General features: G+C 41.3%; 2 protein-coding genes across 2 annotated transcripts; both read right to left on the reverse strand.

The window, feature by feature from the left end:
• Nucleotides 1–9,948: 9,948 nt before the first annotated feature.
• On the reverse strand, nt 9,949–11,499 carry LOC121051259 (zinc finger MYM-type protein 1-like). Its single transcript, XM_040513436.1, has 2 exons — nt 11,155–11,499; nt 9,949–10,728 (listed from the first exon to the last, which is right to left on the reverse strand). Exons 1-2 carry the CDS (start codon nt 11,497–11,499, stop codon nt 9,949–9,951), a joined length of 1,125 nt encoding a protein of 374 aa, XP_040369370.1.
• A 48-nt stretch (nt 11,500–11,547) lies between these two features.
• Nucleotides 11,548–12,354, reverse strand: LOC121051260 (zinc finger MYM-type protein 5-like). The gene has a single exon (XM_040513437.1). The coding sequence runs from the start codon at nt 12,352–12,354 to the stop codon at nt 11,548–11,550; it is 807 nt and encodes a 268-aa protein (XP_040369371.1).
• Between the last annotated feature and the right edge of the window lie 1,165 nt (nt 12,355–13,519).

A 13,519-nucleotide genomic window follows, 5' to 3' on the forward strand; every position in this document is an offset into this window, starting at 1 on the left:
ACTAGGTCCTATTACTTGTCTTGCACCTTATTTTGAACTTGGTCAACTCAACAATCTTAAGCTCGGCTGACACTCTTGTTCACCTAGGCCGAATAAATTACCTTAGTCAACTTGGCCGACTTGTTTAACTCAGCCAAACGAATTACTTGACTTCAGCCAACGCACTTATGGTTGGTTTGGCCGATACCTCTTATCTAGCTTTGGCCAACGAAAGACTCAACATTTTAGTCAACCAAATCAACAACTCGAGCTCGGCTAAAACACTTGTTCACTTCGGCCGAGATCACCTCAGTTATCTCGGCCAACACTTCTTGTTTAACCCGGCCAAAATGAATTACTTGACTTCGGCCAATATAATTGTGGTTGATTCGGCCGATACCTCTTATTTAGCTTTAGCCAATGAAAGTAAAGGTAAATTTCAAAAATGTGAGCAAAGGGATGTAAAAAGACACAAAAATGTTGTTTGCATAAAAACATCAAAATAACAAAAGGAGGCCGAGTTTACAAATCCAAATATTCAGCCGACGGTCTATAGATAGTACACTACAATTCTTGCTCCCTCATCTCCCATGTTGTGGGGCAATATCTCTTAAGAAATTGCCCGTTTATAGGCATTGCATGCAGCTCTCTATCTTGATCCCTTAGTTGATATGCACCTTTTCCTAACACTTGATCGATGATAAACGGGCCTTCCCACCTTGGCGACCATTTCCCGAAACGTCTATCTTTAGTTTCGATAGGCAAAACGGCTCTCCAGACTAAATCTTTCCCGACAAATGACTTAGACTTAACTCGCTTATTGTATGCACGAGCCACAGCCTTTTTCTGTGCCTCCATTCTGTTGTAAGTGTCCATTCTTTCTTGGTCAAGTTCTTTAAGTTCCTGAATCATTGCTTGAGTGTAGTCGTCAGCCACCATTTTATTTTGAGCAGCGAATCTAAGTGACTTCAATTTCACCTCTACAAGTAACATAGCATCGTGGCCATACGTTAGCGCAAAAGGTGTTGCCCTGTGGTTGTACGTTTAGATGTCCTAAAAGCCCACAATGTCTCAGATAGCAAATTGTGCCAATCTTTAGGATTCTCTTGAACCATCTTCCTGAGTATATCTACAATGCCTTTATTACTGTCTTCGGCCTGACCATTTCGTTGTGCATAGTAAGGTGTTGAATGAGTTAACTTGATACCCAGACTATCTGTGAGTTCATGCATTGCTTCGGCTATGAAAACTGAACCTCTATCGGCTGTTATGGTTTCAGGTATCACAAACCTGTGTACAATGTTTTCCTCCACAAACTTGATCACTGTCTGATTCGAAATAGTAACGTATGGTTTGGCCTCTACCCATTTAGTGAAATAATCAGTGGCAACCAAAATCCATACGTGTTGTTTTGATCATGGTGGTTTGATACTCCCAATAATGTCCATGGCCCAACCTTGAAACGGCCATGGCTTAGCAATTGGATGGAGGACGTCGACCGGAACTCTTTGAACATGTACATGAATTTGACATGTCTTGCAGCTCTTTGTGAATTCAATGCAATCTTTTAGAATTGTCTGCCAGTAGAAGCCGTGTCTTCGAATTAACCACCTCATTTTGATTCCAGCCTGGTGCACACCACATATCCCCTCATAGACATATCTCATGACTTCCAAAGTCTCTTGCCCCCCTATACAAAGAAGGAGTAGATCATCGGAGCTTTTGCGGTACACTGCTTCTTTGTATATAACGAAATGTCCAGCCAAGTACCGAGTCTTTCGATCATGATTACCTTGAGAATTTTTGTGGAACTTGATAATGGGGAGTCTCCAATCATCTGGCTCGATGTTGATAACAAAAACATCCTCTGAGACTCCTCTCTCTTCTATAGCTGGGAGGGTACGTTTGGCAATCTTGATGACTCGGGAGTCATCTCCTTCGGGGATCCGTAACCCTGAAGCTAATTGGGGCCATCTTATTGGCCTCCATATTCTGTTCCCGTGGGAGGTAGGCAAAAGAGATTGGGTTGAACATGTTGGCGAGCTGGTTAGCTAAAGCGTGATAGGATAAAAGTCCCCAGCTTATGCATTTGAACTCCTTATTCATTTGGTTAATGACCAGTTGAGAATTTCCGAACACCAGAACTTGCCGTGCTCCCATCTCTTGGAGAATCTCTAAACCGACAATAAGAGCCTCATATATAGCCTGATTGTTTGTGCATGTAAAGTCTAATTGGAAGGCGAACTGGAACTTTTGTCCTTCAGGCGTTTCAATGACAACACCAGCACTAGCTGAAAATTCAGTACTAGACCCATCAAAATACATGGTCCAGTGGTTATTGGTCATGGAAGCCACATATATGATCCCAATATCAACCTCCTCGGCTCTTTCAAACTCAATCAAAGGGTGATGAGCAAGAAAATCGGCCAATGCTTGGCCCTTGACTTACTTTTGAGACACATATTGAAACGTGAACTCAGACAATGCCATGGTCCATTTTCCAATTCAGCCTCGTATGATGGGTCAAGTCAGCATGTACTTTACTAAATCAGTTTTGGATATGACTTGGACGATCGAGGGTAACATGTAGTGCCGAAGCCTGATCGCTGAGAAGAACAATGCAAGACAAAGCCTCTCAATAGGTATGTACCGAGTTTCCACATCAATGAGGATCCGGTTCTAGTAATGCACAGTACATTCCTTGCCATTGTCGTTGTCTTGTGCCAATAGGCTTCCTATTGAGTTATCCGATGCCGATATGTATAACTTCAAAGGCCTCCCACGTATTTAGGGTACCAAGACGGGTGGATTTGATAAGTATCGTTTGAGTTGGTTGAATGCCGCTTGGTGCTCTGTTCTCCAAACAAACTCATCTTCGGCCTTGGTTCTCAAAAGAGAAGAGAACCGCTGAATCTTGCCAGCCGAGTTAGAGATGAAACGTCTTAGAAAATTTACTTTCCCCAGGAATGATTGAAGTTCCTTCTTCGTGCTAGGAGCAGGTGCTTCCATAATTGCCTTGGCTTTATTTTTGTCGATTACAATTCCCTTTTTATGAACTAAAAAACCAAGGAACATATCGGTTGATACTCCAAAAAGACATTTGAAAGGATTCATTTTTAGATTGTGAGCTCGCATCCGTACGAATGTCTGTCAAAGGTCGGCCAAATGATTTTGCGTCTTGGCCGACTTTACCACAATGTCATCAATATATACTTCGATTGTGTGGCCAATAAGGTCGTGAAAGATCATATTCATGGCCCTTTGATAGGTTGCTCCGGCATTTTTGAGTCCAAATGGCATAACGAGCCACTTAAATGTTCCTATTGCGCCTGGGCATCTGAACGCCGTTTTGTGGACATCTTCCTCAGATATAAAAATTTAGTTGTATCCAGCATGCCCATCCATGAAAGAAAGAATTTCATGTTTGGCCGCACCATCCACGAGCAAGTCGGCCACGGGCATTGGGTATTCATCTTTGGGTGTGGCCAAATTTAGACTTCGGAAATCAACGCATATGCTCATTTTTTCATTCTTCTTCCTTACTGACACAATGTTAGATAACCATTCAACATACTTGGCCGTTCGAATAAAACCGGCCTTTAATAAATGTTCCATTTCTTCTTTAATTTCAGGCAAAACCTCGGCAGCACATCGCCGAGGAGGTTGCTAGTAAGGCTTACAATTGGACTGTATGGTCAACCTATGTTCGACTATACTTCTATCTAAACCTGGAATTTCATGGTAACTCCATGCAAAACAATCTTGAAACTCAATCAGCAAAGCCTTCAAATCTTCTTTCATCTTGGGTGGCAGGAGCTTGCTAGCTGATTCGGACTATCTGAGGCTCCTCGGTGGTCCCTAAATTCAGGTCTTCTAATGGGTCTTGAGTTTCGGTAAGGTCATCTTCCATTTCGGCCGGTGCAGGGTCGATGTCATCTAGCTTCAATTCGTTCTTTGATGCTCATTCTGAGATAAATTCTAATAAATTCATGGCCGAATCACTCTGAAGAGAGTTTTCGGCCCAATTAGCCAACAGTTTCCTCATTGTTGATTCAACTGCGGCTGACAGTGTCCCAATCTCTAGGCCACTATCCATGGATTATGGGATCAAATAGGTCCGCTAATGCTGGCCGCTCCAAGTTCTCGTAGACTTTCTCGGCGCCTAGAGCCAGTTCTCTTCGCATTCGGCCAGTACTATCTTCCCTCTGAATTTCTGAGCACCCAATTTCTTCCTCGTAGTACTGGCCATCAATTGTGTTGGCCGAAGCTTTCAATGGTTGAGAATCAGCTTCCACTACTTCCACAGTGTCTCCATTCCATAATACCAAAAGTTGATGCATAGATGAAGGGATGCACATACTCTGATGTATCTAATCTCTTCCTAGAATAGCATTATAGCAAGGTTTGGAATCGATGACAAAGAAACCGGTCATCGTGCTTTTATTACCTACCGTGACTTCCAAAGGTAGAATTCCCTTAGTTTGCTTCTTACCCCCGGAGAAATCTCTGATGGCTATCTCGGATGATACAATATATTTGTCAATCTTTTTCAACTTTTTGGCAACCTAAATAGGAATAACATTTACAGCTGCTCCACCATCTACCAATACTCTTGAGATCGGATACCCCTCAAAATGCACCGTGACATACAACGGCTTGATATGCTTGGACATAGCTGGTGTTGGCTTTGAAAAGTAGGCTTTGGCCAAGTCTTGGATTGGAGCTGGGCACTCACTTTCCTTTCGGACAAGTCCCTCCAATCCGTCTGACTGTCCTGGCTGAGCTTGAAACTCACACGGAAGCATATACACCATATCAATGGTGGTATCCTCTTTATCTTTGTTTCGAGCCGACCGTACAACCTCGACCTCATGCTCATTCCACTAGACAAGAAGTTGGTGTACTGAAGACGGGATACAAGTATTTTGGTGGATCTAATCACAACCCAGTATGGCAGTGCATGAGTTATCGGTCGGGATGACAAAGAAACAAGTTGTTGAGCTTTTCTTTCCTATAGTCACGGTTAATGGCAATGCCCCTCTAACTTCAGCCTCTTTCCCTATATAGTCGTAAACAGAAATATCAGTTGGAACAAAGCCAAACCTGGCAGGGTGGAGTTGAAGTATAACAGAGCAAGGAAGGATTTTAACAGCTGAGCCCCCTTCCACTAAAACCCTCGAAAATCAGTATCCACCTATACAAGCATCATTGAGGATGGGATCTTTGACTTGGATCATGGATTTGCTTGTCCGAGAAAAATATACACCAGTCGAATCTCTCTCTTTCTGCACCAGGTTGAAATCATTCTCAGTTGCTGACCGAACGCTAATCATATTCACCATAAAGTCACCGATGTCCTGAGACATTGGGATAGTAGCTTCCTCGGCCTCCCTGGCTGAAGGGGGTACACTTGTCTCGGTCAAAGTGTTCATGGTGGTATCAAACTGTGGATTGGAGGTTAGGACATCAGGAACCTGATTGCCATCATCGTAGTCAACCTGTTCCTCATAATCCCATATGTCATCATAATCCCCCATATCCTCATCCAATAGGCCTTCATCGTCCTCCAATATGCCCTTATCACCTTGACCATCGACTTCAAGATCCAAGTCATCTAAATGCTGGTCATGCTTATCATTTGTGTCAGTATCTTCTAACCATCTGGCCAAGTCTTGGTTTGCTTGAGCTTGCTGACGGTTTTGTTCTTCTCGGACATGGTGGTCGAAATGTTTCATCAGCTTGCTTTCCTAAGTAGTCACCCCGTACATCTCGACCGCAGATTGGATCTTATGAAACCTCTTCAAATACTTCAAGTCTCTATCTGAGATGGGAATTTCCTCATTACCAACTTTAAGCTCTATGCCTTCTTGGACTGCCTGGTAAGCAACCTTCAAACCAAGGCTGGAATCCAAGTCCAACAAAAGGGTTGCTGACTTTGGGCATTCAGCGATCATATGTAACGTATCCATCTCCTTGTTTCTTGGTCTGTACAATGCAAGAGCAGAATTCTTTCGGTGATACCCCTTCATTCTCCAAAGTTCCTTAGCTGAAAAGGGCGGGTTTAGGTCTTTATAAAGTTTTACTAAAGGTTCTTTATCACCATTTGACTCAGAAATTTCTTCTTCCTCCTCACCTGATGTAGGTGTACCTGATGAAGATGAAGGTGAACGTGGAGCATGGAGAATTTCCCTTCTTTCACTATCCATCTTCTCCATATTCTCTCAAATATTGTAGGTCGTCTTTCAAAATGGGAAGAGAATTATAATCAGCCTTTATTTCTTGATCTTCCAAGTAAGCTTGATATTTGGCTCTCACGCCTCTTCTCACATCAGGCACCCAGAGTCTTTCGCATCTGTTGCGATCCTTACGTACCGCATTTAAAAGCTTGTTTTCCTCTTTAGTCAAACCATACCAATCGATGGCCGAATGCAAAAGATGATAGTTTCGCATAGTTAAGAGTCCTTCCGTAGTAAAGGGTGGATCTCGACTCCTATCCACTACAACCAACGGTTTTGGGCGAGAGGCCTCTTTGAAGTGAACCTTAAATACCCCCTTCCTGCTTGAGTCGATTTCCATGTCTTTAGTATCTCGAGTTGATTTATCTATAGGAGGATCGTTGCTCTTTCTCTCATATGCTCTAAACCTTCTTGGTGTCGTTTCATATCCGGACTTTTTAACGGGTAGTGGAGGTGAAGTTCCGGTTGTCCCGCTCAGTCAAGCCTTTTTAGCCTCAACAACTTGCCTTTGCTGTCTTCTCAATTGTGTTTTTGTCATGAGGGCAATCGGCTGATCCCTTGAAACACGGCCGTACCACCGATTGTCAGAAACCAAAGGAGGCTTGAAAGTCCTTAGGGGCTAGGGGTTTCCATCACGGTCATAGCTATCACATCTACATCCCTCGTCTTTATGATATATTCTTTTGTCCCTCTCGTTTCGGCCTTAATATTCTTCATCATAAAATGGCCGGTCAAAGTTTAGGCGCCGCCTAACTGAATCCCTTTCTAAAAATCTTCTATCCGATTTATCAAGACGATGGAACACACCCTTTGGACTTCTCCTTAGACTGTGCGGACCATACTTGTCTGATGCATCTGGGGTCAATGGTCACTTTGTGGTAACCTGAGACCTGAATCTCTGTTTGTTCGCCTCAGCCTTACCTACTTCGGCCGAGATAGTTCCTTTGCCCAGAGGTTCTACTCTGGAATGCACCATCTTTTCGGGTGTGTTCCCTACTTTGGTTTCTGTCAATGCACTCTTGGCTTTCTAAGCCTAATTAGAAGTTTTACCAGCCTACTCTAGCCTCTGGAGTTTTAAAACCCCTTCAAGCATGACTTCTTCTTGGCACCGAGTGCTTAAAACAGCTACTTTTGGTGGCTCAAGCTTGATTCTCCCAATAGTAAGTCCTTCAGCCATTGGCTTAGCCGATGGTTAGAGCTTACCAGTAATCTTGCTAGCATCCGCTGTTTTGTTTGGATCATCCCCATCCTTGGGGACTCTGACATACACCTTGTTCACTTAAGCTTCAGGAAACAGGTTGGTGTCAACCTTCATTGCTGGCTTACTTTCAGGGAACTTGAGAGTTCCTGCGTCAATGAGATCCTGCATCACATTACGAAAAATAACACAATTATTAGTTGCATGCTTCCATGAATTATGATACTTGCAAAAATTCTTCCCTTTGATTTCTTCAGCCGGAGAGTATTTGGCCGAAAGAAAGTTGAATCATCTTCTCGCCCAATAGTTGATCAAAGATCAAATCGGCCTTAGCTATATTGAAAGTGTAAGTGTGTGCATTAGGTTTGGTCGCGTTTGTATTTTGGGCTGGTGGTGGTTTGGTTTGCTTTGGGTCAACCCGTTCCAAAGCTTTCCACACACGGTGTTGCTTAATCACCATTTCGGCCGAACCCACTTCAACCGAGTCCTTATTTAAATCCACTCCAAACCTGTCGACCGCATTAACGGCCTGATTCTTGTAATACGTACCCTTTGATGCTGCCCACTTTTGAGCTTCGTCCCTCAAGATGGCATCATACCGATCGATTCTTGTCTCGAGCTCGAATAGATCATTGAAAGTAACACCCTCAAAATGTTCTCTGAATTTGAAGCTCAAAACAGCTACAGCCATATCTACGAACTCTGATTCAGGCAATCTTAGTCGGCAACGTGCTCTAGCTAGTTTGAATCGGATTAAGTATTCTTGTGCTGTCTCATGACTCATCTGCCATGTCTTAGCCAGGTCAGCCAACCTAATCTCTTGTTGTGCTCGATAATATTGGTCATGGAAAGCTCATTCCATTTCCCTCCAATTATTGACTGAGTTGGGCGGGAGATTGATGAACCAAGTAAAGGCTGGTCCTGTGAGGGAGTGGACGAATAACCTTAGCTTGTTGTAGTCAGAGCTAGCCTCTCCGCACTGGGTCGTGAATCGGCCAATGTGTTCTACACTGGATTGATATGCATCTCCAGAGAACAATGTGAATGAGGGAATGTGATATCCTGCTGGGTACGGGATGGTATCAATATATGCAGGATACGATTTAGCATAACTTGGTCTCTCCACCCGTCTTGGTAAGACTCCCATAAGATCTTCAACTAAATTTTGAAACTCATTGAGCCGAACTGGTCAGTCTAGACCTCCTCCTTGATGATTGTTCTGTTGATAGTTTTGAACCACATTGTTGTTTACTTGGTTCAGCTGAGGGATGAATCCTTGGCCGAATCCCATTTTGGGTGGCATGCCATAAAGCGGATACGGCATCCTTGGCTGCTATTGCATATTTGGCATCCTTTGCTGCTGTTGCATATTCATCTGGTTTGTAGCAGCCATGTTGACTTGGTTGGATTGGATTTGAGCTTGCATGTTATGCTGATGTCCCACGATTTCGTGCGCTCCATTATTCCCGTTAGCCAACAATTGTTGGTAGATGAGGAGCAAGGTGTTATTGAGATTTCCCATTTGGGTACTAGTGTTATTGTTGATGCTTGCTAGCTACCAAGTCTCGACCCAAACCATCTAATGAGAGCCTTAACTCAAGGACAGTCCTCCTAGACTCGTCGGCCATCATTTGAGCTATCTCCTAGGCTGAAGGGTTGAAATTTGGATAAATCCCCCATTGGTTTTGTCCAGACTATGATAAGTTTTGATGCGAAAGAACCATTTTTCCGGAAGACATTCCAAATGGTGTCACAGACGTAGATTCAGTCTGAATACTTGGTACGATCATGGCCATACTTGGCATTCCTATGGTTGAGGTGTTGGTAGCCCCTAGGACGGCCTAGGTTGCGGCCGTAATTCCCTGACCAGTCGTGACCGTAGACGTGACCGGGGTTGAGGTACGTGATGGTGTCACACTACCTAACATCCCTGATCCACTACTCATGGCTGAAGTTGTTCTTGTATACTTTCGCTTTGGACACTCTGCTGAGGTATGGCCGACTTCGTTGCACTTAAGACAAGTATTTCCCCGGTATACTGAGTATGAATTGGAGTGCATCCAAAGATGACGCCTTAGTGTTTTAAGTCTCATTGGGCATGCTAAAAGATGTTTGCCTCAAAATCGTCTTGGCCTAATGAGGGCCGAGGGACTTGTGGTTGAATCGTCTTTCTAAAATTGTGCGGGCGTGCCAACTCACGGCCGAATGGCCAAGCGAGGTTTATGATTTGAATGGTGTGTGATCTGACTTCTTTCAAATGATTGTAGGCCGAGGAAGGAACCCTCTCGGCCGTTTGCTTATGATGCCTCTGTCAGGGCCGGCCCTGAGTTTTTAGGGGATCAAGCCGAAAAACAAAAATGGGGCTCCACAACTTAAAATATATTCACAATTTTTTCTCTCTTTAAAAGTAAGTTGGTAAGTTTAAACAATATACAATTACTAGTAACACAGCAATATAGCAATCCCAATATCATTTGCCAAAATACTATATTAGTTCAAGTAAAGAACTCTAAATTACAAAAATCAATATTGTTATTACTGAAAAATTACCCTTCTTGCATTCTTAGCCGCAAAAGTTTCAACTAAGCTTGAATATTCAAGTTTTTCAACTAAATCTTTTTCAATCGATAACATTGCTAAACCATTCAGTCTTTCCTGTGACATAGTTGATCGAAGATAAGATTTGATCAACTTCAATTTTGAAAAGCTTCTCTCGGCAGAGGCAACAGTAACAGGTATGGTTAACAAAATTCTGTAAGCAATCCAAGCATTTGGGTAACAACCATCCATTTGCTTCAAGTAGTTCAATACTCCAACTGCCCTTTTTGTTTCTTTTGGTATTGCTCCTTTCAAGTACCGCAACTCAGAAAATAGGTCACTTCCATTAATGTCAAAAGCATCACCATCCTTCAATAAATCTTCAAGATTCATACAATAGTTCATCAAACTTTTATTATCTATAGACTTCAACTTCTCCAACTTAAATAAAAATCCAAAGTCTTCTTCATATTTCTTAAATTGTTCAAACCTACTTTGAAGTGAAGAAAGAGCTTGATCAATTATATAATAAAAGTAACCAACCTTAAATGATTCCAAAGCTGATTGTGTCACCTCTTCTTCATTGTCGCTTTCATCAAAATGCTTCTTTTTTCTAATCGTTCTCTTTTCACGGAATATGGCTTCAATTTTCATCTCACTTGCAATTTTTTTAGCTATGGTCAAGGTCTCATCAAATCCAGTTTCTCTATAGTTCTGCATAAATGAAATAAGCTTTTCCAATTCTTCAATAGCAATATCAATATGCATGTCTTCGGTCTGAAGAATTTTACTGACAGTATTGATAGCAAGCAACAAATCATACCAAATAACCATGCCGAACAAGAATTCAAAATTCTCCATTTCATATGTTCCCATGCATTCGGCATCAGACCTTGTTTTGGAATCATCACCATTTTTTGCCAAGTAAGCTAACGCATCTTTTATTTAGGGAGCTTGGTATCTAAATGCTTTTACACTTTCAACACGACTTTCCCATCGAGTTTCAGACAATGGTTTAAGAGTGAGACCTTCCACATGATCCCTGAAAACTTGCCACCGCTTTGTAGAAGATGAGAAGAATGAATATATTCGTTGTACCACTCCAAAAAAATAATCAGCCTTAGGAGTACAATTAGCCATATCACAAATTGCAAGATTCAAACTATGACAACCACAAGGCGTATATAATGCTCTAGGATTTACCTCAAGAAGTCTCTTCTGCACACCCTTATGTTTTCCTCTCATATTAGAGCCATTGTCATATCCCTGTCCTCGTATATCACCAATATCAAGTGTAAGAGTGTTCAGTGCATTTACAAGCTCATTAAACAGTCCAAGCCCCGATGTATCATCCACCTTTAAAAATTCCAAAAAGAATTCTCTTACCACAATCGGACTTGCTGTAATATCAACACAACGGACAACAAGAGACATTTGTTCCTCATGACTTGCATCTGGAGTGCAATCAAGTATAACTGAAAAGTACTTCGCTTCTTTGATCGTTGCAATGATGGAAGTTTTTACCTCATTTGCTAATAGCTGAATCATTTCATTTTGGATCTTGTGACTCAAGTAGTGGTAATGAGTTTATTTTTTTTAAATACGCCGAACATGTTCTTGCATCACCGGATCAAATTCAGCAATCATCTCAATCACTTGTAAGAAAATCCCATTGTTCTCCTTATACACTTTCTCATTATCCCCACGAAATGCCAAATTATTTTTCGAAAGTCTTTTCACAACAGTTAGGATTCTCAAGAGTACCTGTCTCCAATGTTCTCTCTCCTTCTTTATTTGTTCTTCCACAGCTTGATCAATTGTTGCATTCTTTTTCAATCTTGTTTCCAGTTCAATCCAACTAGTAAAGCAACTGATGTGTTGACTATTTCTTTCATGGCTTGCAAGCCTTGCACTCATATTTTTCCAATCATTCAATCCTTCATTAGCGAATTGACCCAATAAAGTCTTGTTGTGGTCTTGCTTGAACAATTTACAACAAAAGCAAAATACCTTGTCTAACGAAACTGAGTAAATCAACCACCTCCTGTTCTTCTTTTCACCATTAGGAAAGACACGAAAATAATGTGTGGGACTGAAATGTCTCCCCAAGTCATCAACCGGAAAGGTAAGATCATTCTCTCTTTTAGGACCTCTTTCAACTAAAAAATCTCTGACATTTTGTTTAATCTTATCCCAATTTCCTGGATCATCAACGTCAAATGGAAAGTCAAATTCTGCACTTGAATCTTTGTTTTGATCATCTTCAACAATGATATTTTCTTCCTCACTCACTGGAAGATTTGGTTCGTCCGTACCACCACTATCATTTATAGGCTGACTAATATCACCATTTTCATTGGCATTAAGACCTTGACTTGATTCTGCACTCTCATTTTCATTCATTAACTGATCATGTTCTTCAACATCCTTCTCATTCTCATTCTCACGTATTTTTGGATCAGCTGAAGTCTGTGCTTGTTTATTATTTGTGTTGAAGTACTTACTAAGACATCCAGCTTGTAGCTTAACTAATGCATCTCTCTTTTGCTTCTCTTTTCTTTTTTGAGCACCAGAAGGATATTTTCTAATTGGAGCCATAATATTATAACCTGCAAAAGACAAAAAAATTAGCTCACTCAACAAAAATATTCTTCTGCACAGTAAACAAACTATTTTGGTCCCCCAAAAAGCTTCAAAATTTAGCATATATATATATATATATAATGACTAAAATATGATGACTATAACAAAGAAGGCTGATCATATATTCATGATATATGTAAAATAAGAAGAGTGCTAGCTTCGTCTTCTGTGCATACGAAAGAAAAAAAAAAAAAAGGAATCAAGGATGCACTACGGCACTAGTACCAGTTACCCATTCCATTAACAATTAACAAAGAATCAAGGATGCACTTATATCATAATTCATAATTAGTTATGATCTTCAGTCGAATCAAACAAGGAAAAAAAGTAAAGAAAACAGACTCAAAAAACTTAATCATTGATTCATTGAAAAGTTGGATTTGCAAAGAATAATTAGACTTACCCAACGAAATTTCGGTGCTAGTCTGAAACTCTGAGTAGTCTCAGAAATCCTTCTTGCCAAATGCCAATTGCCCCAATTCCCAAATCTGCCAGAAATTCAGAAAATCAATAAAACAACAACTAACAGAAGAAGAACAAGAAAATCAAAATTCTAATTGCAGATGATGATGATTATTGGCTACCGGGTGACGATGAATCGATGAATCGATGATGATGAATGATGATGATGAATTACCTGTTACTCTGTTAGGTTAGAGATGTGAGAAATTGCGATTATGGAGAACTGGAGAAGTGAGGCCGTGAGGGGGAAGAACGAGTTAACGACAATATAGAGCAGTTTTTTTTTTACATATATATATATATATATATATATATATATATATAACTTGATTTAATTTTGGGGGCCCGTGAAGTTTGGGGGCTATAGGCACAAGCCTGCTGGGCCTATACCCAGGGCCGGCCCTGGCCTCTGTTTCAAGGACTTCGGTTATGCGTTAATCCTGACCGGGATCTTCTATCACAT

This window comes from Rosa chinensis, chromosome 2 (assembly GCF_002994745.2).
Source record: "Rosa chinensis cultivar Old Blush chromosome 2, RchiOBHm-V2, whole genome shotgun sequence".
NCBI classification, from domain to species: Eukaryota; Viridiplantae; Streptophyta; class Magnoliopsida; order Rosales; family Rosaceae; genus Rosa; species Rosa chinensis.

Excerpts from the sequence above, each read along its gene's own strand:
- LOC121051259 (XM_040513436.1), bottom strand. The coding sequence starts at position 11,499 with ATGATTCAGCTATTAGCAAATGAGGTAAAAACTTCCATCATTGCAACG. Across the intron at positions 10,729-11,154 it reads TGCAGAAGAGACTTCTTGAG|ACCGAAGACATGCATATTGA; the intron begins GTAAATCCTAGA and ends AAAATTCTTCAG.
- LOC121051260 (XM_040513437.1), bottom strand. The coding sequence starts at position 12,354 with ATGAATGAAAATGAGAGTGCAGAATCAAGTCAAGGTCTTAATGCCAAT.